The sequence below is a fragment of the Lemur catta genome, chromosome 10, assembly GCF_020740605.2.
Source record: "Lemur catta isolate mLemCat1 chromosome 10, mLemCat1.pri, whole genome shotgun sequence".
Taxonomy (NCBI): domain Eukaryota; kingdom Metazoa; phylum Chordata; class Mammalia; order Primates; family Lemuridae; genus Lemur; species Lemur catta.
Window position 1 is genome coordinate 10,871,355 of NC_059137.1, and position 23,646 is coordinate 10,895,000.

Sequence of the window (23,646 nt, forward strand, 5' to 3'; positions counted from 1 at the left end):
GATCTGATAACTAGAAAATCCTAAGGACTCCTCCAAAAGACTCCTACATTTGATAAATGACTTCAGTAAAGTTTCAGGATATAAAATCAACATACAAAAATCAGTAGCATTTCTATACACCAACAATGATCAAGCTAAGAACAAAATCAAGAACTCAATCCCATTTACAATAGCTACCAATAAAAGTATCTAGAAATACATTTAACCTATGAGGTGAAATATCTCTACAAGGAGAAACATAAAACATTGATGAAAGAAATCACAGATGACAAAAACAAATAGAAAAACATCCCATGCTAATGGATTGGAAGAATCAATATCATTAAGATGACCACACTCTCCAAAGCAATGTACAGATTCAGTGTGTTTCCTATCAAATTACCAATACTATTTTTCACAGAATTAGGAAAAACAATTCTAAATTTAAGATGGAACCAAAAAAGAGCCCAAAGAGCCAAAGCAATCCTAAGCCAAAAGAACAAAGCTGGAGGCATCACATTACCTAACTTCAAATTATACTACAAATTATACTAGCAGCATGGTACTGGTATAAAAATACACACATAGATCAATGGAACAGAATAGAGAACCCAGAAATAAACCACTTACTTGGAACCAACTGATTGTCAACACAGGCGACAAAAATATACACTGGGGAAAGGACACCCTATTCAATAAATGGTGCTGAGAAAATTGAATAGCCATATACAGAAGAATGAAACTGGATCCGTATCTCTCACCATATACAAAAATTAACTCAAGATGGGTTAAAGACTTAAATGTAAGACCTGAAGAAAACCTAGGAAAAACCTCTTGTGGACACCGGCCTACGTGAAGAATTATGACTAAGTCCTCAAAAGCCAACACAAACATAAATAGACAAATCAAACTTAATTAAACTAAAAAGCTTCTGCACAGCAAAAGAATCAGAGTAAACAGACAGTCCACAGAATGAGAGAAAATATTTGCAAACTATTAATATGTATCTGACAAAGGACTAATATCCAGAATCTACAAAGGAAGTCAGACAAGGAAAAAAAAAAAATGAAACCAAATAACCCTATTAAAAAGTGGGCAAAGGACACGAACAAACATTTTTCAAAAGAAGACATACGAATGGCCAAGAAACATGAAAAAAATACTCAAAATCACTAATCATTAGAGAAATGCAAATTAAAACCACAATAGATACCATGTTACACCAGTCAGAGTGGCCATTATTAAAAAGTCAAAAAACAACAGATGTTGTCAAGGATGTAGAGAAAAGGGAACGCTTATACACTGTTGGTGGGAATGTAAATTAGCATAACCTCTATGCAAAACAGTATGGAGATTTCTCAAACAACTAAAAATATATCTACCATTGGATCCAACAACACCACTACTGGGTATCTACCCAGAGGAAAAGAAATTATTTTATAAAAAAGATACCTACACACATATGTTTATTGCAGCACTATTAACAATAGCTAAGTCAAGCGTCCATTAACAGGTGATTGGATAAAGAGAATGTGGTATATATACACCATGGAATACTACTATTCAGCCATAAAAAAGAACAAAATCATGTCTCTTGCAGCAACATGGATGGAACTGGAGGCCGTTATATCATGTGAAATAACTCAAAAATAAAAGAGTGAATTACTGCATGTTCTTATAAGTGGGAGCTAAACAATGGGCACACATGGACATACAGAGTGGAATAATAGACATTGGAGACTCCAAAAGGTGGGAAGAGAGGGGTAAGGTATGAAAAATTACCTGTTGGGTACAATGTACACTGTTTGGGTGATAAGTGTACTAACAGCCAAGATTTCACCACTGTGCAATATATCCAAATAACAAAACTGCACTTACACCCGTAAATCTATGAAAATTGAATCTATTTTTTTCATTTTTTCCATCTACTTGAAATATGAATAAATCTCAAAAGCATAATTGTGAGTAAAAGAACTGATTAAAATATTATATGCAATATACCAGATATGTAAATGTTAAAAAACAACTCTATTTTGTCGTGGGACCATTCATATATATTAAAACTATAAAAGTATGAATGCAAAGGCTGCACACCAATCTTAAGACAATGGTTACTTTTGGGAAGGGAAGAAGAAGAAGAATGAGATGACGGGTAGGAAATGGTGCTTTAGCTATGTTTATGAATAGAAATATGGAAAAAAAATTACTATTTTTGTCCATCAACTGGTGAACAGATAAACAAAATGTGGTATATCCATACAGTGGAATACTATTAGCTATAAAAAGGAACAGCTACTGATATATGCCACTGCGTGGACAAACTTCAAAAACATCATGCTAAGTGAAAAGCAAGACACAGACGACATATTGTGCAATCCCATTTAGATGAATGTCTAGAAAAAGCAAATCTGCAGAAACAGATAGTGGATGAATGGTGGTTTGGAGTAGGTGTAGGAGTAGGAAAAGGATTGGGGATTTCATTGGGGTGATGAAAATATTCTAAGACTTATGGTGATGGCTGTACAATTTGGTAAATTTACAAAAAATCATTGAATTACCCGCTTGAAATGGGTAAATGTGATTTGTAAAATATACCAAAGTCAACTTGTAAAAAAATTAATATTTGTTATATCTGTATGGTAATCAATATAAAAGTATAGTCATGTACCGCTTAATGACTTTTCAGTTAATTACATACCACATATATGATGGTGGTACCATAAGATTATAATACTGTATTTTTACTGTACCTTTTCTATGTTTAGATATGTTTATACACACAAATACCATTGTATCACCATTGCCTATAGCATTTAATATAACATACTCTATAGGTTCACAGCCTAGGAGCAATAGGCTATACCATGTAGCCTAGGTGTGTAGGAAGCTATATCATTCTAAATTTATGTAGGTACACTCCATGATGTTTGCACAACAATGAAATTGCCTAGCAATGTATATCTCAGAGCGCATCCTTGTCATTAAGTGACACATGACTGTATTTCAGACGTTCAATTAAGAATGATTAAAAAGGACACCTTTCCATGTCCTTTATAGTTCTAAATCACTTTATTTTTAAAAAATATATTGAGGTTTAGCAAAGAGGTAAATCCACAAATCTTAAATGTACAGCTTGATGAATGTATACACCTTTGTAGCCCCTACCCAGATCAAGGCCATTTGTGGTACCCCAGAAGACTATCTTGTCCTCCCTCCTAGGCAGCACCTCCCTTCTGCTTCCTGCCTCCCAGAGGTAACTACTGTTTTGTTATCACCTTTTGTTCTTGAACTTCGTTTAAATCACTTTCTTTTTTCAAAAATATGTCTGTGAGATTCATTCATGTTGTTCATTCTAATTGCTGTATTCAGTGTATGAATATAGTACAATTTATTCATCCTTCTGTCAATTGGCACTTTTGTTTCACTATTATCAATAAAGCTGCCATGAATATTTCTGTACCTGTCTTTTGGTTAAATATATGCACTTGTTTCTCTCGGGTACATACCTAAAAGTGGGATTGCTAGGTCATAAGGTGGGTATATGTTTAGCTTTACTAGATACTGTCAAATAGCTTTCTAAAGTAGATATGCCTATTTATTGTTCCTCCAGCAGTGTATGAGTTCTAGTTTCACATCCTCCTAAATCACTCTTAATGATTCTTCAATATTCTATTACATGGATTTATCATAATTTATTTAACCATTGCCTTGTTGACATTTAGGTGGTTTCATATTTTGACTGTTTTGAACAGCGCTGTTATGAACTTCTTTGTAGGAGACCGTGACCTCCATGAATTCTACGATGCTTTCCTAGAAGGGAAATTGGTGGGTTAAAAGGCATGGATATTTAAAATCGGTTCTATTTGTGCTGCAGAAAGATTGTACCAAATTAATTTTCATCCATTCACTGTCTTAATTATCAAGTATAGGAGAGTGCTTGTTTTCCTAGACCCTTCAGTTCTCTAGATGTTTCTCATACTTAACGTTTGCTAATCTGGTGGGGGAAAATGACGTGTTTAGGGGGTTGTAAAACTTTAGCACCTCTTTGCATCCCTTTTCTGGCATCTTTCAGGGTGGTAAGTTGTGGGGCAGGGTGTCCCATCTCCTTGGGAAGTGCCTTCAACTTTGGAGGTGTTAGGGGAAGGAGAGGCCAGGTTGATTACTTGACAGGGTCTAGTCAAGCCTTCAAGCTAGAAGGATAAAAAGATTCAAGGATTTAAGTTCAAATTGAAATATTGGCTTTCTAGACAATTCTAGATTATGTTAGTATGGGAGAGGGCAGCAAATGCAATTCTCTGGCAGAGCATACTACATTTATTACCTCATTTGATTAGGTATGAGGATCCTTAATTCACCTGTTCATCCTTCCTTTCAAAACGATCCTAATTTCTGTTTTACTTGGGCAATTCTAGGAGACTATTTATTGTGTCTTACTAGGGAGAGACCACAGATAATGTCTCCTGATGACCTCTAAGTGCCTAATACATGACTAGTAGTGGGTATGCAATAAATAATGTTGCAATTAATGGACCCAGTATTCACTGGACCCTTTTCTTTGGAAGGGAAATGTCAGGATAGTGTGACAATCTCACACTTCTGGTCCTCAAGATGCACCTTCTTGGAGAGCACCAGTGGTGAGCAGCTGAGGCTAGGAAGCCAGCATGAATTAGTAAGGGCTCCAGTCTAGCCTAACTGGGTTAATGGGACAAATGCAAAAGATCATATACCTCACTGGGAATGGGAGGGGAGCAATGATACAGCAGGACTGACTGGGAAAGGTCAGCATTCTAAATACAGCTCAGAAGCAGAGCTTTGGTAGACCCCAGTTAGGAGTAAGCAGAGGGTCACAGTCAGAGAGAAACAGAATAGTTCGTTACTTCAGAAGCTGCTTATTGTTTTTATATGCCTTCTACATATAGGTGGCCTTGGGAGGTATATTGGGGTTCTCCAGCCAAACAGAACCAATAAGAGGTACACACACACACACACATATACATATACACATAGCTATATAGGAGGGGATTTATGATGTGGATTGGCTCACTTGGTTATGGAGGCCAAGAATTCCCATGATACGCTATCGGCGATATTGGAGAACCAGGGAAGCCTGTGGTATCATTCAGTCTGATTCCCAAGGCCTGAGAACCAGGGGAGCTGATGGTGTAATTCAGTCCAAGGCCAAAGGCCTAAGAGCCTGTGGGGCTGCTGGTGTTAAGTCCAAAGGCCCAAGAACCTGGAGTTCTGATGTCGAAGGGCAGGAGAAGAGGAGGGATGTCCCTGCTCTGGGAGAGAGAGCCAGTTTGCCTTTTCTCTGCCTTTTTGTTCTACCTGAGCCCTTAGCAGATTGGATGGCGCCCACCCACGTTGGTGAGGGTGGATCTTCTTTACTGGGTCCAGTGATTCAGTCAGTCTCTTCCGGAGACACCCTCACAGGCATACTCAGAAATAATGCCTTACCAGTTATCTGGGCATCCCTTAACCCAGTCAAGTTGACACCTAAAATTAACCATTATGGAAGAAAAAAGAGCATTTGTTAAGCATTTACTAGGTGTCAGTCACTGTTCAAAGTACTTTACATTGATTATTTTACTTAATCCTGAACATTCTGTGAGGCAGACATTATTATGCCCAATTTACAGATGAGGACAACTGGGACTCAGAAAAACTGTCTTGTCCAGGATCACCAGCTGATAAGTAGTATAGTCAAAATTCTAATTCAGGACTGATTCTCTGTTCATTCTCCTTCTCACTTGCCACACTACTATGGAAGATAATGTGAAAGATGATAGTAATGCTGAAATATACAACTTACTACATGCCAGGCCGTAGTTCAACTTCTTTTGATGTAGTATTTTATTTACTACTTCATAGCAGCCCTACAGATGTGATCTTAATCCCCATTTTACAGATAAGGAAACTAAGCAGAGAAAGGTTAAATAATCATCACAAGGTCACAAAGCTGATTAGTAGAAAAGCCAGTATTGTCACCACCCCACACCAACTCCTCAGGGCATAGTCTGGAGGCATCAGATGGTTTCCTACCTTAGGAGTTTCCTAGCCTTAGGAGTTTTCAGTTTTCTCAGTCACTGCTTTCCAATCCTGTAGGTGCCAGGAGCTCTGAGAGTAGCATAGGTAGATTTGGTCGTGTAAGTAGAGCTACAGTGGCAGCAGTATAGGGGTTTTCTTCCATGGGGAGGGATGCTGGAGGAAGAATGCAACCTGGGCAGTGTAGTCCTAATATATAGCCGTAGCGATGCAGTAGGGTACAATGCGGGCAGGTTTTCCTGTCACAAGTCGAGGGAGAAGAATCTCATCAGTGCCTTGGGAGAGCACTCCAGAATCTGTTTGCTGCATCCTGTGAATTCAGTTACCCTTTTCCCACTCATGGATAGCAGCTGGGAAGCACCAACCCTGACAGAGCCCCATGCCTATTCTCAGGGATGAGTTGTGTGTTTATTCAGAGATATTTATGGGAGGGACTGCTAGTGAGTCTGAGAGGAGCAATAAGAAAGCTGCTTTTGCTGCTACCCCTTTTCTCAGTGCACCCTGGGCATCAACTGATTCTCTGAGAATCCTGGTCTATTCAATCTTGGAGAAGAGCTGGAAGAATAGTTGCGAGAATTTTGACAGTAGTTAACTTTAGGCATCGTGGGGATTTGGATGGTTTTTCTTTCTTCTTTTTTAAAAATCTGTTTGTGTACCTGCCTTCTGCTACCCTCTTAACCTGCCTCCCCCAGCACCCCACATTTTCTGTGTGCTCTGCTTCCTGAGCCCTGGCTCCTCACCTGGCTCCCCTTGTCAGTCAGCATGGATGTAGCGTCCAGAGGCAAGGGGCAGCTTGACGAATGCCACCCAGGAGAGAGTTGTCTTGTAACATGAAAGACATATTAGGTCAGTAAATATGAAATGTCTGATTTCAAAGCAAAAGCATAATTATTATATCTCAAACAAGCAGTACAGTTAATCAAAGTGTGCACCTAAACTATCAACACAGTTTTGTCATCTTAATGGTAGCTTGCTTATGCCAGTAGTGAAGAAGCCTGGAAGAACGAGTGGTGATGAAATCACAAAAGGCGTTTTCCACAGCTTGCTGAGAATTGGATATTTTTCCTTGCAAGAAGTGGTCCAAAACCTGGAAGAAGTGGTAGTCAGTTGGTGCAAGGTCTGGTGAATATGGTGGATGAAAGTTTCCAAGTCCAGCCTCTATAGTTTGAGCAGTGTTGTTTGGGTGACATATGGTCGAACGTTGTCTTGCAAGAGGATTGGCCTGTCTCTGGTGACCAGTCTTGGCTGCTTAATGGCAAGCATCCTCATCATTTCATCCAACTGGTTGCAATAGACATCTGCTGTCATTGACTGACCAGGTTTGATGAAGCTGTAGTGGATAATACCAGCACTGGACCACCAGACAGACAGCATTAGCTTTTTTGATGAATATTCGGTTTTGGGCTGTGTTTTGGCACTTCATCTTTATCCAACCATTGTGCCGAATGCTTATGACTGTCAAAAGGAATCCATTTTTTATCACCTGTAACTTACCTTTATGTCATAATAGCAAAGAAAAGCAAGCTTCTAGACTTCTGATGCTCGTTTAATTCATGTGATACCCATCCATCCAGCTTCTTTACCTTACCAATTTGTTTCAAATGGTCCAATATTGGAGTAGTAACATCAAACCTTGCTGTTAATTCACATGTCGGTTAAGACGGATTTACTTCCACTACTGCTTTCAGCTCATCATTATCCACCTTGGTCTCAGGTTGCCCATGTGGCTCATTTTCAAGATTAAAATCACCAAAATGGAACTTCTCAAACCATTGATGTACTGTGTGTTCACTAGCCACATCCTTCCCAAACACTTCGTTGATATTTTGAGCTGTCTGCACAGCATGGGTTCCACAACAGAACTCATATTCAAAAATAACATGGATTTTTGACTTATCCATGGTTTCACAAAAATTAAAAAAGAATTTGAAAGATAATCACAAGCTAAAACATGCATTTGAAAGACTGAGGATGTACCTGTACAATAAAAATAAAAAGTGTCAAAGTTAAATGTCAGAGATATCAATTGTCAAGCTCCAGTTGAAGATAGTAGAAACCATCGTACCATTCCTGCTAGTTCTGTATCAGAAAAAGGGGTTTGTCATGTTACCTTGTGGCTCCCCACTTCCTGAGCTTTCAAGTCTCACCAGGTGGATCTGATTGGCAGAACCAAAATCACAGCCAGTATCCTGTTAGCAGGAGCATTTGGGAAACAGTTTTTAGCTTTCCAGCCTCTATGATATTGGAGGGCCCACAGAAGGCCATTGTAATAGATGTCAAGTGAGCCAATCTACAGAATGTTTAGGATCAACACATAGGAGGGGCACTTAAACTGCTGGCGGGGGTGGAGTTAGGGGTGGGGTGGTTAGAGAACTTTCTCTGAGACCTGAGCTGAGACTGGAAGGATAGAATTAAAGATGTCTCACCTTTTCCTTCCTTCCTTCCTTCCTTCCTTCCTTCCTTCCTTCCTTCCTTCCTTCCTTCCTCCCTCCCTCCCTCCCTCCCTCCCTCCCTCCCTCCTTCCTTCCTTCCTTCCTTCCTTCCTTCCTTCCTTCCTTCCTTCCTTCCTTCCTTCTTTCCTTTGAGACAGAGTCTCTCTGTCATCTGGGCTAGAGTGTCATGGCATCAGCCTGGCTCACAGGAATCTCACACTCCTGGCTCCAGTGATCCTCCTGCCTCAGCCTCTGGAGTAGCTGGGACTACAGGTGTGCATCACTATGCCCTGTTAATTTTTTCTGTCTTTAGTAGAGACTGGTCTCTACCCTTGCTCAGTCTGGTCTTGAACTCCTGACTTCAAGGGATCCTCCTGCCTCAGCCTCCCAGAGTGCTAGGATTATAGGTATGAGCCACTGTTCCCGGCTGATGTCTAACCTTTTCTAGGAAACTTTGATGTGTGGATTCCTATTGCTAGTTTTTTTTTTTAAATCAAGTCTATATAACAGTAATTGTCAAAGTGTAGTCTGCAAATCAGTAGAATCAACATCACGTGGAAACCTGTTGGAAATTCAAATTCTCGAGCACTACCTCAGACCTCCTGAGACAGAAACTGAATCAAGCCCATCACGTGATTTTGATGCATGCTAAAGTTTGACAACTTCTGCCGTATAAGCACAATAATTAGAATATAGGTTTTAGAGTCAAATCTGTGAGTTTAAATGTTGGCTTTTGTATTTACCATTGGTGTGATTACGAGCCAGTGATTTTATCTTTCCTGGTCATCTGGGGATAACAATATTTACTTTGTAGAGTCAAAGAGTTGTGAAACTTAAATGACATGGTATGGTCTATGCCTGTCACAGTGTGTGACACAGAATAGGCATTTTATAAAGTCTTTTAGAGGAGACTTGGGTAGAACTACCCCTAAATTAATCTACCCTGGGAAAAATTCATCAAGCATGTGTGGAAGGTGACCTACTGTGCGCTGGGCACTCTGCTTGTATGCTGTGGTGCCTTTATCCATGGGGAGGGCACAGATGGTAAGGAGACATGCACGAGTTCTAGTCTTGGGAGTGACTTATTTTACTTACTGGGTAGATAAGTACTTAAGGAAGTAACCATCTAAGATAAGAAATGATTAGGTGTATAATCAGGTGCTTAATAATTTATGCTGGCAAAATAGTAAATGTTGCAGAAGCTTAGGGAGGAGACCAGTCAGTGTGGGCTGACGTCAGAGATGGATTCCTGGAAGAGGCAGATGGGACGCTATAAGCTGTTGTTTGTCACTTAAATCTAATTTCTCAGGAGCATTTTTCTTTATTTACAAAGTTCATTTAAAAAAATTATGAACCTTGTTAAAAAAATGTAGCTAATTCAGAAAATAAGGCCAAAAAATGACCAAACCGATAATCCTACAACTCAGACTCATGGCTAGACATTTGGGTAGGTTAACTGTTAGTCTTGTTTTAAAACATTCAAAAAATGTTAATTACTATTGCAGTGTCATAAATCTTTATATTCTATTTTGAGTTAATTTTTCATAGTGCAATGATATTAGTATTCCCTATGTTATTAAAGACACCTAATTTTAATGGTGATGTAAATAAATACTATGTCACTTGCTTATTATTAAATAATATTCGTCTTCTAATTTTTGAAATGGTGCTTGACGTAAACATTAAAAAAGTCTTTACATTTCAGATGATTTCCTTGAGATAGATTTTGAGATGTGGAATTACTAGTGTGTAGAGTGTGGACATTTATAGTGCTTTTTTTTTTTTTTTTAAGACAGACTTTGTTGCCCGGGCTACTAGAGTGAGTGCCGTGGCATCAGCCTAGCTCACAGCAACCTCAAACTCCTGGGCTTAAGTGATCCTACTGCCTCAGCCTCCTGAGTAGCTGGGACTACAGGCATGCGCCACCATGCCCGGCTAATTTTTTCTATATATCCTTTTAGTTGTCCAGATAATTTATTTCTATTTTTTAGTAGAGACGGGGTCTCGCTCAGGCTGGTCTCGAACTCCTGACCTCGAGCGATCCACCCGCCTCGGCCTCCCAGAGGGCTAGGATTACAGGCGTGCGCCCGGCCTTTATAATGCTTTTGATACATGTTACAAAACTTTTGCCAAAAGGAGCATTTGAATTTTTGCTCACCTTCTTCCTTTCTTCCTGTTTTCATTCATTCAGTATATATGTGCTAGGCCCTATTCCAGATGCTGGGGATATAGTAGTGAACAAAACAGGCAGAAATCCCTGTCTTCATAAAACGTACATTCTAGTAGGGAAAACAAGTAAGTACAGGTTGAGCATCCCTAATATGCAAATCTGATATCCAAAGTGCTCCAAAATCTAAAACTTTCTGAGTGCCAACATCATGCCACAAGTTACCCTGAATGTATTATTTTTTCATTGTATTGATGATATCTCATATTTTTTATTGTTAGGTACTTATGCGTGAATAAGTATAAATGATTGCTTATCAGAAGCATATAAATTCAAAGTGAGGAATGATGGTGATACCAGACAACCACAGATTGTCCATATGATGGCTAAGACAGTGACACCTTTGCTTTCTGATGGTTCAGAGTATACAAACTTTGTTTTGTGCACAAAATTATCCAAAAGATTGTGTAAAATTACCTTTAGGCTATGTGCATAAGGTATATATGAAACATAAGTGAATTTTCTGTTTAGACTTGGGTCCCACCCTCAAGATATCTCATTATGTATATGAAATATTCCAAAATCCGACAAAATCTAAAATCTGAAACACTTCTGGTCCAAAGCATTTTGGAAAAAGGACAGTCAACTTGTATATAATATTTTGGATGGTGAAATGCTCTAAGGAGAAAAATAACACAGGAAAAGGGAATAAGGAATGATGAGGATAAGAAAATTATGATTTTTAAATAAGGTGGTTGCAGAAGACCACATTGGGAAGCTAACTTGTGAATCAAGAGCTAATAAAAAGCTGACAGCAACGTGCCTCATTCCTTGATACTTATTGGACAGAGTGAACATCAAGGGCATGGGCCATGAAGTTGAAGGATGGCATGCATGTTTGCAGAACAGCAGGTAGACCAGTGAGAATGGAACAGAGTTAGGAGAGGAGAATATAGTAGGAAGTGAGGTCAGAGAGTCATTGGTGAAGGGAGAACATTTTAGAGGAGAACCCTGACTTGAGTTTTCCAGGATTCTTGTGGCTGCTATTTTGAGAACATACTATAGGGAATTGGAGGCAAAGGCAGGGAAACCTGTTAGGAGGCTATTGTAGTAATCCAGGTAGAAAATGATGGTGGCTTAGACCAGGGTGATAGTGGTGGAGATGGAGAGAAATGGTCAGAATTTGAATGTATTTTGAAGATTTAGTTGACAGGATTGGCTGTAACATTGGATCTGAGATGTGAGAGAAAGATCAGGAGTTCAGTTTTGGACATGTTAAATTTGAGAAGTCAAGCAGAGATGTTGAGCAGACAGCTGGATAAATGAGGAGTTGGAAGAGATCTGAGCTGGATAAATGCATTTAAAGTTGACAGTGAATATTTGTATTTGAAGTGAGGAGACTGAAAAAGACCAGCAAAGGAGGGCTTTGAGAAAGAAATGTGAGGAAGTCCAAGTACCAAACTCTGGGTCCCTTCAATAGGAAGAGATTATCAAGAGCTTGAGGAGAAGCCAGCGAAGCAGGAGAGTGGGCTGTTCTGGAAGCCACAAGAAGAAAGAAAGTGATTCAGGGAGGTGGAAGCAATCATGGGTGTAAAATGGGGTTCACAGGTCAAGACTCAGGATTGATAATTGATGTTAGCAGTAAAGAAGGCTGTTGCTGTGGCCATTGGTACAAGAGTAGTTTCAGAGACAAGCTTGACTGCCATGAGTCCAAGAAAGTGGGAGGAGACGAATTGGTGACAGTGAATATAGACACGCAAAGAATTTGGCTATAAAGAGAATGAGAGAAATGGGGTGGTGGCTGTTGAGGAGTGGGCTTCACCTTTTTAAAAAATGACCTCATGTTACAATGGACTTGACCTTTTAAAAAAATTGCAGAAATAATTGTGTTTGTATGCTGATGGGAAAGATCAAGTAGAGAGGCAAAATAAACACAACGGGAGAATTGGTGGAGCTGTGTCCGAGTTGGTGAGAGGGATGGGATCCTCCTTTACAAGTGGACAAGGGGTCTTCTCAAGGGGCACCTGTCATAGGAGGAAGGCAGAGTCTATGGGGCAGAGGAGATAGGCGGGTAGAGGTGATAGGATTCTCTTCTGATTGCTCTCTTCTCTCAGTGAAGTGGCAAATTAGGTAATTAGTAGCAATTGAGGATGGAGAAGGTTGGAGGTTTGAGGAAAGAGAGAGTGAATAAATGAAGGAAAATGTGGTGTAATTACTGAGTCATATTAAAGCTCATTTGCAGTTAATAATCATGAATTTAAAGTGAGATTAGTCAGCATAGTTGTATTTTTCTCCAGCCACGATCAGCTACAGGGGTGCGGGTGGATAGTTGGATTTAACAAGGATTGGGGTTTTGCCAAGCGAGGGTGACAAAGAGAGGCCCAAGGGAGTTGAGGATGTGTGTGAAGAAGCAGCTATAATAGAATTTAAGCTGTGTAAGGAGGATAGTGTAGACCTGGTGCAGATGAAGGGCAGTGAAAAGATTGACAGAGTGTATATCCCTGTGAGATAGAAGAAAGTAGAGTACTATAGGGAATGAACTAGGAAGAGAAGAGGTGGGTCATGCCTGGAGACCAAGATGCTTTCAATTTGTGATTATTGAGGGGGGTTCAGTTTTTGAACATGGTAGAGTTTAGGGTATGACCGTGGGAGTGAGTAGGTGAGGTTGGGTAGAGGGTGAGATTGTTGGGGGGAAGAGGCCAAGGAATCGAGTTCAGGGATTTGGAGGGATCATCTCTGGCTGAATAGTGAAACTGACAAGACTGTGGTGGGAGCAATGTCAGCGTGACAGTGCACTATGAGCCACACGTTCAAGGGATAAGGAGTAACCCTGGGATTAGAAGATGGGAGTATAGTCTGGTAACCTGAGGTCAAACTCTGGGGTTTTGGAGAATAAGGAGGGAAAATGGTCTGGCAGTGGCAACAAGGAACAGAAGTCACTTCTACCACCTCTGAGCCAATGGGAGGAGGGGCAGAGAAGAAACATCCACCGTTGGAGGGCCCCAGAAGAAGCCAGCTTTTGGTTGGAATAAGAACATTAGGGGAACTTACAGAGAAGAGGATGAGAATTTTGCTGCTGGCTGGCTGTGAGTGCCAAAAGCAAGTAAGAGTTTCATGAGTTGGGGAGCAGTGCATGTGAGTGTGACAATTTTGCTCTTCGTTTGGGACACTCATTTAAAATTCATTGCACTTTTGATGGAGGACACCATTGTCTTTTAATTTTTTTTAAAAGTGCCAGTGTAGTTGCAACTGACTGTTAATTCATATAAGAATATACAATTGGCCACATTTATAAATTGTGATGCCTGAGTGCATCTTTTGAAAGGGTCTGATTTAGATAGTGGGAAGAGGAGAAAGATGAGCTGAGCGTGTCAAGTTTTGTGGGAAACTGAATTGATTAGGCTAGCTGGATTTAGGGATTCGTATTTAAGAAACAGAGATGAAACTGGGTGGGTTGGTCTTAATGGCTAGGCTAAGGATTCCAGGCTGTTACAATAACTTTGCAACATAAAGGTCTTGAAACATTAAAAGTGGTATAGGTCCTCAAAAAAAAATTAACATAGAATTACCAGATGATCCAACAGTTTGACTTGTGGATATATACCCAACAGAAGTAAAAGCAGAGACTTGGACGGATATTTGTGTACCCATGTTCATAACAGCTTTATTCAAAACAGCCAAAATGTGGAAGTAACCCAAGTGTCCATTGATGCAATCATGGATAAACAATGTGGTGTATACATACAATGGGATATTATTCATCTGTAAAAAGGAAATTCTGATGCATGCTACATCTTGATAACCTTCAAGACATTACGCTAACTGAAAGGAGCTAGTCATGAAAGGACGAATATTGTATGATTACACTTATATAAGGTACCTGGAGTCGTCAAATTAATAAAAACAGAAAGTAGAACGGTAGATGCTAGGGGCTGGGAGAAGGGGGCAAGGAAAAGTTGGTGTTTAATGGGTTCAGAGTTTCAGCTGGGGAAGATGAAAAATTTCTGGAGATGGAAGGTGGTTGTGGAACAGTCACGTGAATACACTTAATGCCACAGCACTATATGCTGAGAGGGTCAAAATGGTAAATTTTATGTTATGTATATTTTACCACAATTTAAAAAAGTGCTATGGATTAGGCACTGTTTCTCCAGTGGTGCATGTAAGGGCTGGGCTCAGTGGCTTGCTCCCGGTGGGGGAGAGGCACAGTTTTGGTAAAAGGAAATCTTCTGGTTGACAGACTTAGTGTGTTTCCCCTGTAGAGGTGCCAGCTTTATCTGTCCTGTATGTACTAGTTTGCTCTTAGCATTGGGGTTTTCAGTATGGTTCAGAGGCACTTGGAAACACATTTTCTTAAGTAGGAAAAACGTTTCCTCTGTTTTTATTCACTGTTTGTTTAGTACATAATTTTTTTCATAGATGATGCAAGCGTAATTTCTAGCCTTCAAAATTATTCCATTTTTAATAAGAATTTGTCTTTTAAATATTGTATTTACTAGTTGAACTGAGTGCTAGTTACTTTGGAGCCATTTTATTTATATCCTGAACTTGGCAAAGGAATATAAATAAAGAAATTGGAAAGCTCTCATTCATAATCTGCTAAGGCCTGTTTTACAACAACATGTTTTAGTTATTTGTCCAGATGTATTCTTATTGTTGAGTCACAATAATGACTAGAAGACAGATCAACAAGAGGATGTAAATAAATAAAGCCAAAGGGAAAGCCAGTGTTGGTTTCTTTGTAGTCTGATGGATCCAGGCTGAAATCCCAGCTTTGTTACTCGACTCTGTGAATTTGTTTATAGGGAATCTCACTTTTCTTATTTATAAAATAGAGATACATCTACTTACCTAGCAGTGTTGTTAGGATTAAATAAAATAATAAATTAAGCCACTTAAGACAATACCCAGGCATTGAATAAGTGGTGGCTGGTAGTATTATAATTGTTACTACAAAAAATGTTTAGTGAGACTTTGTTTCTGAAATCTCATGTGCAAACTTAGAAAGCAAAGGAATTAGCAGAAAGGTCCTTCAATTTATACAGATTTACCTCAGGGTTTCTGTAAAATCTGGGAGAGTCCCTAGTGTATTTGATGTTTACAGATCATTAGCAAAACAGATGCCAGGAGGCAAATAAACTGTAGCTTAAGGATTTTGGGACCACTGACAATGTAGAGAAAATTGGTTTCTGATAAAGTTATAAGATTTCTAAGTAAGCAATAGAAGGCAATGGGAAAATTTTAATTGGGTTTATAAAAGTTTATTTCAGGAACACATGTATTTCCAATTTGAGGCATACCTATACATCTGTAGCCATCTAATTTATAGTGCTTGCTTACTTCTCCATTGGGGTTAATAATGTAACAACAACTAATATTTATTGTGTGCTTACTACATGCCAATGTGATCTTTAGGAAGCTTATAGCATTCAAAGGCTTGTTTTCAATTGGATGTTTTAAAATCGGCCTTTTATCTACTTGGAGAGACACAGGGTATTTAATGGGTTTATTTTGTTCTTTTATGCCCAAAATATTTGTTGGGTACTGATAACATGCAAGACATTTTGTAGGAGACAAAACTAAAACATGAGACTTGGCCTCACAAAATACCTATTCACTGTGTGCTGTTCAGAAGAGGGCATGTTGTGTCATGAGATGAGCCTTGATCTAGTCCTGGACTCTACCCCTGGCTCTGTCACTTCTTCCTGGAAGCTTTTTCTGTCCCCTGTAGGACAAGGCCAGATGCCCATGTGCTAATCCCTAGCGTAGCACTTACCAAGCCCCCATGGTAACTGCTTGTTTAATTCTCTGTGTTCTCCATTAGGGTTAGTTATACTGTGAACTTCTGAGGGTGAGGACCTTGGCTTATTTATCAATGGGGCCAGCCGCATCAGAGCATTTGTACCATGAATGAACGCTAATTTTCTAACTTTGGATAAGTGATAACCTACTGCTTTCTTTATGATAAAATTGATAGTCCCAATAGCATATCTTTGTTATGAAGATAAAATCAAAAATTTTATATAAAATGTCTATCACAGCACCTGGCAAATAGTGGGTATTCCATCAATAGTTTTTATATTTGAGTAAATAATTATCTCTCTTTCAATTTGACAGATGTGATATATCTATTTGTGAAAGCCATATGCAGTGATGTCACGTTTGTAGTACATAAAGGGCACAGCTGTCATTTAGGCTAAGTCTAAATTAATTATTCACGTTGGCATAAAAATGTGACACTTAAGGTTACTCATTCAAAAAGGTGGGATAAAATAAACCTAACTCATAGAAAAATTACATAGAAGCCCGAGGTTATAATCATTAAAAAAAAATCTTCATCTATGTCTGTCAATCTGACAGATTTTAGGAATTAGTTCCAAAGTTTGAACTAATTAAAAAAAAAAACCCTAAATGGTTAAATAATAATTAAAGTTGAAAACTAAAATATTCACCAGGGAAAAAGGTAAGTGTAAATAAGCATATTCTTGTGACCTTTTTTTTCCCCTCCAGCACACCCTACCCTTGCTTTTCCATTTTAAAGCTCCCTTTGTAATTCCACTTATGTTTGATTTTTGGAATTTATATGGCATAAGTTTGCTTTAGGATCAGACTGCTATTCCTTTTGTAGATGAAGTTAGTTATGAAAAATACTTCAAATTATCAGTAAGTAGTGGCATTTGCTGGTTAAAATCTATCAGCATTCTCTAGTAAGAAAGATGAGACTCCCTAGATTTTACTGTGTAATGTCAATGGACTCATTATTTGTAGAACAGCTGATGCATTTAGGACTTGTTGATTCACTTAATTGGTAACTGTACTACATTCATAACTTCAACAACTGAAAACAATAGGTCAGTGTCTGCTGTTTATGCATAAATAGTCACATCGGAGGAGGATATGTCTGAAAGGCAGAATATGTTAGTCTGAGGAGGAATGTGGCATATGAATGGCTCCATGGCTTGCCACACTGAGGTGGGTTTTGCTCTCCTTCCTTGAATAATGCTATTTGTTTTTTTACAGGTGTTGATGGTCAACTGTGCCTATGTTACCAGCCTGGCTGCTTGAAATTGTATTTGATTATATTTAAATGCCAGCGTTGAGGGAAAACACTAGAATAGATTCATGGTTAAAAATTGTGATGACTCAAAGTTTTTCTGTCTTACAGTCAGAAGACTGTTTAAGAACAAAAAGTTAATACCTGGAATACATTGTTTTAAAAGTAACATTTTATTTGTACGTGGAAACCATATCAATGTTCATTTAAAGTACTTCGAAATGATTTTTCCTCCCAATTTGTGAGTCACAGTCCTTTGAAATTTTAGGGTCAAACCTGCATTTTAGAATCAGTAATTTTTTTGGCAGGAGTAATCTTTTATTTAAAAAAAATTTTAAAAGAAAGACAACATAAACCTTTTTGTTTCATTGTCAAGGCAAAGGAAAACATGTTGGTGATTTTTTTGAACTATGTAAAACATTTGAAATGTTCTTTCAAAAATGTATTTTTAATAAGTAAATTTTAATAATTTACTAGAATAATTATGTTTAGTTAAATTGCTAAGCTAATGATTCAGGTATTTTACAATATAAAGTAAATGCAGCCGAATTTTTGTAGCTTTAATAGGTTTGATAGTATCCTTAAAGCTTTTTGTTTAGCTCAGTCCAGTTTGCAATCATACTGTCAAGAAACTTTAATTCTGCATTATGCAAAAAATTAAATTTTCTTCTTGAAGATTAAAAGAAACCTTATTTCTCAATGTGTTTTGGGAAAAACTCAGTCCTCAAAATGTTCAACTCGTTAGACTGTTTTCTGAGAGTCTACATGTTTAGTGTGCAAAATTTGAAAACATCATTAGTGAAAGAGCAGTGTAGTGGACTGTTATCCCGTTTGCAGCATATTCCCATCTTCTCATCTGGAAAATTAAATCTGATTACAGCTTGGATTAACATTTGTGGTTGTGGGGAGAAGAAGATAGTATCTTAAACTCCATGAAATTAAACAATGAGATTATATCGTTTATAGCTAATGTTAAAGTCCCGCTTTTTAGCTTTTTAAAGGGCTGATTTTGTAATTGTAAGCTTTAAATTTGTTTAATATTTTATCTCTCATTGACTAAAATATCCTAGAGATAATGACTGTATGAATTCAGTAGGCATTAAATGTAATGTTTTCTGCCTTGATACCTAACATTTTAAAAGTGAAAGCAGTATAGATTCCCGTGTTAACTGCTACATTTGCAGTTTCTCTTAAATTACCTAAAAGAGCTCCAGATATAGAAGATAATGACATTTGGTTAGTACGCATGCAGTTATGCGTTTCATGCAAAATGAAGTCAGTGTATTTTTTAATAATCAGTTTAAAAATATGTCATACTCTGACTCTTCAAATGGAGTCATTGGTGTGACAGGGAAACAGGAAAACAATTTGGTAAGATTGTGTGTGTATGTGTGTGTGTACACACATACTAGTTACTGATGTACAAATGAGCCCTCATACATAACCACAGTACTTTTATGAATTATTTTGCATTTCTGTTGTAAAAGATCTGTCTACCACGTTTTCTAGGAACTTGAAGCCTAAGGCAGAACTCAAGGTTTTGGAGCCTGTGTAAAATAATTTATAGCACCTTTCCACTAAGTCTTGCCCACACTCTTATTCTATTAATTAAACATACTGTGGCAGTCTGGTATATCTTAAAGATTTAAAAGTATGTATAGTAGAAGACTAGAAAACATAGACTGTTGAGATCGAAGAAAATTAGCCTTTCTTTAAAAAAAGAAAAAAAAGTACGACGTTTGTTTTGGAGATCAGTATTTTCCTGCTGAGGAGACATCGCCTTTTAAGTATGGTCATGTTCTGTGCCTAGATGAGAATGTGTTGTTGGGGGTCCTATACTGTGAAATGTCTGTTTTAAATACAGAAATGCTTCTTGTGGTCTTCAGAGAAAGTGGTGCACACGTGTTTCTGTGGAGACAGCCTCTTAGAGAGCCTTGGTGCTGGGACATCACATTGACATGATGTGAAACCTCGTCTGAGGACTCACTGCCTCTTTTGGGCCTATTTGGTTGGTTAAGAGATATGTGGACTCTTTTGAACTATACGTATTGTTGGCAAGATATTTCAAATACAATTTTTTTTGTTAAAATATTTTCCTGGGAGATGATGAAATTGATTTTTAAGTTTGTAAGGCTCTATTACTTAAATCAGGAGAAAGTTGCTGAAAGAAGAGGATAAGGAAAAAAGAGTGTGCTATGTCCCACTGTATTATGCTCTTAATTTTCTGTCAGAGGGACAATTCTTAGTGAAAAAGCTTGACATGTGCCGATAACTCTATTCTGACTGCCAATTGCCTAAGCAAATTATGTTACTTTTTTCCATGGTAGTACTCTTATCTGCAGATTTTTTTGTGTTGAAAGTTAGCTGTTTGGTGACATTGCATTTGGTGGTGAGCTTATGAATGTGAGAAGGTGTTTTGGAACATTAGCAATTATAGCACTGGATGGTGGATAATGAAATAGATATATAAATATTAGACCGATGCACAGTTTTCCAGTGTATGTTATTTTCCATATAAAGATATAGAACATTTCATAAAATGTTCCCAGACCATTTAAAACTCAAAGAAATGCAGCTGACGCAATGAAATACATAGAGTACTTGTAAAAACATACAGACACGCAAGTGGATTGCTGCCAGACAGAAAATTTAAAGGCGGTTTGCTTAACTGCAGGGTGCTAGATTTTGTACATGTGCCATGCTGAAACTGTTAGTAAGGCGGGTGTTGTGTTGCTTGAGAAAAGCAGATTGTATTTGGACCTTTTTAACTCAGATGTTTCCAATGTCGATATTTTGGTGACATTATGGCATGGTGATTGACTCAATGTGAAAAAAGATTTCAACCTCCTGTATCAAATAGACAGTTTAAGAAAATTCAAACAAATTATTTTCAGTTTTTGTGTTAATTTTTTTAAAATGGCTTTCATAGTTTTTAACTATCAGACTGGATCTTTGAGCTAATTGAATGTAACTTTATAGGTTGGACTTTGGTTTTAAAAAGCATTGCTTTTGTCTTGTTTTTTTTTTTTTTTTTTTTTTTTTCTTTTTTAAAGTACTGTATTGCTTTAAAGAATGTTAAGGACCCCTGAAGTTTATTTTTTGTAAACATCGGGGGCCTTAGAGCAATGAAGTTTTATGCTTGAATCATAGTAAATCATAATGCATGTATTATCTTGGAACATTATTCTGTTAAAATTCGGGAATCTCATTTTAAGGATAGCCTAAGGACAGCTGAAGGAATTTAGTTGATGGTGTTTAAGTTGCCTACCATAGAGGCAGTTTAGGATAATATGGTTTTGAATGGCCTCCATCTTGGCATTCCCATGGTCATCTTTACCTTCAGTGGGTTAAGATAGGTTGATTTTTTCTTTTTTCATCCATTTTCCTTCTTTTTCAATTTTATTATATTGTATATATGAATGAAATGTATTTTTAAAATATATTTTATTATAATATGATTCTCATTAATGTAACAAACTAAAGAGATTTAAGAATTTTCTCTCACCTATATATAAGAAACTTATTTTTTTAAATTGAAGAATATACTACAAATTTTGGTTTCTGACCCTTATCCCTTCACAAAATGGCAATAGAAAAATAGTCTTTGGTTTTATTTTCATCAGTATGATGCTTCCCCAGCAACACAAACTACTGCAAGAAAGGGGGCTTGATATTAAAGATTTATATGTGAGTTATTTCTGTATGAAGTTTTCTAGTTGAAGAGTAAGTGTTAACCACGTGTCAATTGGAAGAAAAAGAATAAGCCTTAGGTGATTTTGTGGCTTTCCCAACCTCTGTTTTTTTATGTCCCTCAGTGGCTTAGAGTTGCATGTTTTTGGTCTTTGGGCCAAATTTAAAGTTATTTATATATGTTAGGAATTAGAGCCACTACCCTCTTTTTTCCAGCTCTCTTGTTTCCCTTCCTTCACTCTGCCTTTACCCTCCCGACCCCATTGCATACTTTTAGAGATTTGTTGGGCCACAGGCTGCCCCCCTTTGTATCCTGCTGGCACATTCTTCTCTGTAGGCCTAGTACTTTTCCTGCCACACTGTTGGCACCCTCTGGCCTCTGTCTCACAGGGCTGAGTCCTTGTGTGGTTTTAGCCCTCAGGCCAAATACAGGCATCAGCTTCTTCCTTTGGCCCACCAGGCAGCCCTGAATTGGTACTGCGGGGACATTACCCCAGAATTCTACTAGTCTCAGTCTAGACTCATCATTGGTCCCTTCCCGGTAGCTGAAGATGAGGGTAAAGAAAGAAATTAATCCCCAGTTTTTAAGCCAACCAGAAGATGCCTCAAGAGCTAAACTGGTTTGCAGATAGTTTCACCTTTTTTGCACCACCCATTTTGGGAAGCACTACTTTCGGTGTGACCTTTTCAACATTCCTGCTTTTGGTGGCTAGCCTTGGGTTTTAGTGAGTAATATCCGTCGGCTTTAATGACTTGAAAACTGGTATTTCTAGGATTTAAATGTAATATGTGAATGGGTCTTTAGTGTTTTCTCTTCTTGATTCTTCATGAAAGAACAATGAACTGCATTTCTGTATTGTGATTTGGAGAGTTTTAACTTTTACATGGATTCGCTTGTACAGAGAAGTAAATTAGTGTTTTAATGTGGTTTTTAAAGATAGCTGTGAAAAGTAAATAGTATATGTTGTGATCACTGTTAGAGGAGAGACCCTCACGTACTGTGCTTTTCCATAAGCCTTTTGAATTGATACATGATTTCTCAAATAGATATTATTCTGATCACTACCCTTAATGTGTCTCTGAGGAATCAAATCTTTTTCTTATTAGAAAAGGTTGAATGTTTTTGTAATCAATAGTAAGTGAAGTGCTAATTGCTTTTAATTAGTTCACTTCTGTATTGACTTAGAGAAGATGGCATTGGATTATCTTGCAATTATAATTGAAGAATAAAACGGTCCCTTTAGTAATTCCATTTTAAATAGATGGTCATGAAAGGTATTTTCACCTTTGTATTTTTATAGTTTCTAAGCAAGTCTAAATATATCAGATGAAACATAATTTCTCATATATTTTGTTTAAACCGACAAACCCAAAGCATTGATTCTGTTCTGAAGAAAACTTTGTCTAGTTTTATCTGCATTTTCAAAGAATTCATAAGCATTTGGGGAAGGATATATTTTATTTGTAAAAGCGGTGAGCTTTGCATTTGTTCCTTGGAAGAATTCTTCCCTCTCTCCCCCTCTCTCCCCACTGTGAAACTGGTGCTAAAGGTGGTTTATCAAGCACACATCTGTAACTATGAAAAGGAGGTTTCTGATTAGAGAAGAAAAGTCAAGCAGGTTTAAGACACATTTTCTCTGGAAAAATATATTGAAGGCAATTTGCAACTGGCAAGATTTTTGCATTAGGTAATAGTCTAAAGTTAACAGTAGCATCAGGTCTTTAAAATTTTTCTTTTTTATATTTCTGGAGGAGGGTAATGGGAGTGCCTTGCTGAGTCCTTCCTTGTGCTCATCAACATAGCAGCCTCAGCTGCCCCCCTTGGATCCCCTGCCAGGGCTGCTATCATCTTCTGATCAAATATTAATGTGTGATCCTCTGCTTGCTCACTAATCCAAAGCCAATTAATATTATCTGTCAATTATTTACAGATCCTGAGGTGCAGAGGCAATTCCCGGAGGACTACAGTGACCAGGTTCGGAATGCGTAATTAATTTTTTACATGACAAAATTTATTTCAGAGTTGTTCAACATATTATTACTGTTCTTTTTACTGAAAGAGATAAATGAATTTTTAGAAGGGAAGAAAAGCAGTAATTAGGAACCAAAGACAAAAAGTAAAACATATTGAATTAGGATTGAAAATATTGGTGCTAGATTTGGGGTGTTACCTTGGGGGTAAAATGCAGAAAGTAAGGAAGAAAACCTGTCACAAATTTTGCTTCTTACTTTGAGGTGTGTTACAGTCTGCGGTTCGTTAGGAAATCCTTTTTGGATTG

At 37.9% G+C, this 23,646-nt stretch overlaps 1 protein-coding gene across 10 annotated transcripts in view; it reads left to right on the forward strand.

The window, feature by feature from the left end:
* Window positions 1-23,646, forward strand: part of DENND1A (DENN domain containing 1A) — a 492,893-nt gene that overhangs the window by 100,522 nt on the left and 368,725 nt on the right. For all 10 annotated transcript variants that reach the window (XR_006737850.1, XR_006737851.1, XR_006737852.1 and 7 more), the window contains one exon: window positions 23,299-23,342. Coding sequence is in view for 5 of the 10 variants with exons in the window: in XM_045563071.1 (XP_045419027.1) it covers window positions 23,299-23,342 (44 nt within the window). In the remaining 5 variants the exon portion in view is untranslated. The remainder of the gene's footprint in view (window positions 1-23,298; window positions 23,343-23,646) is intronic.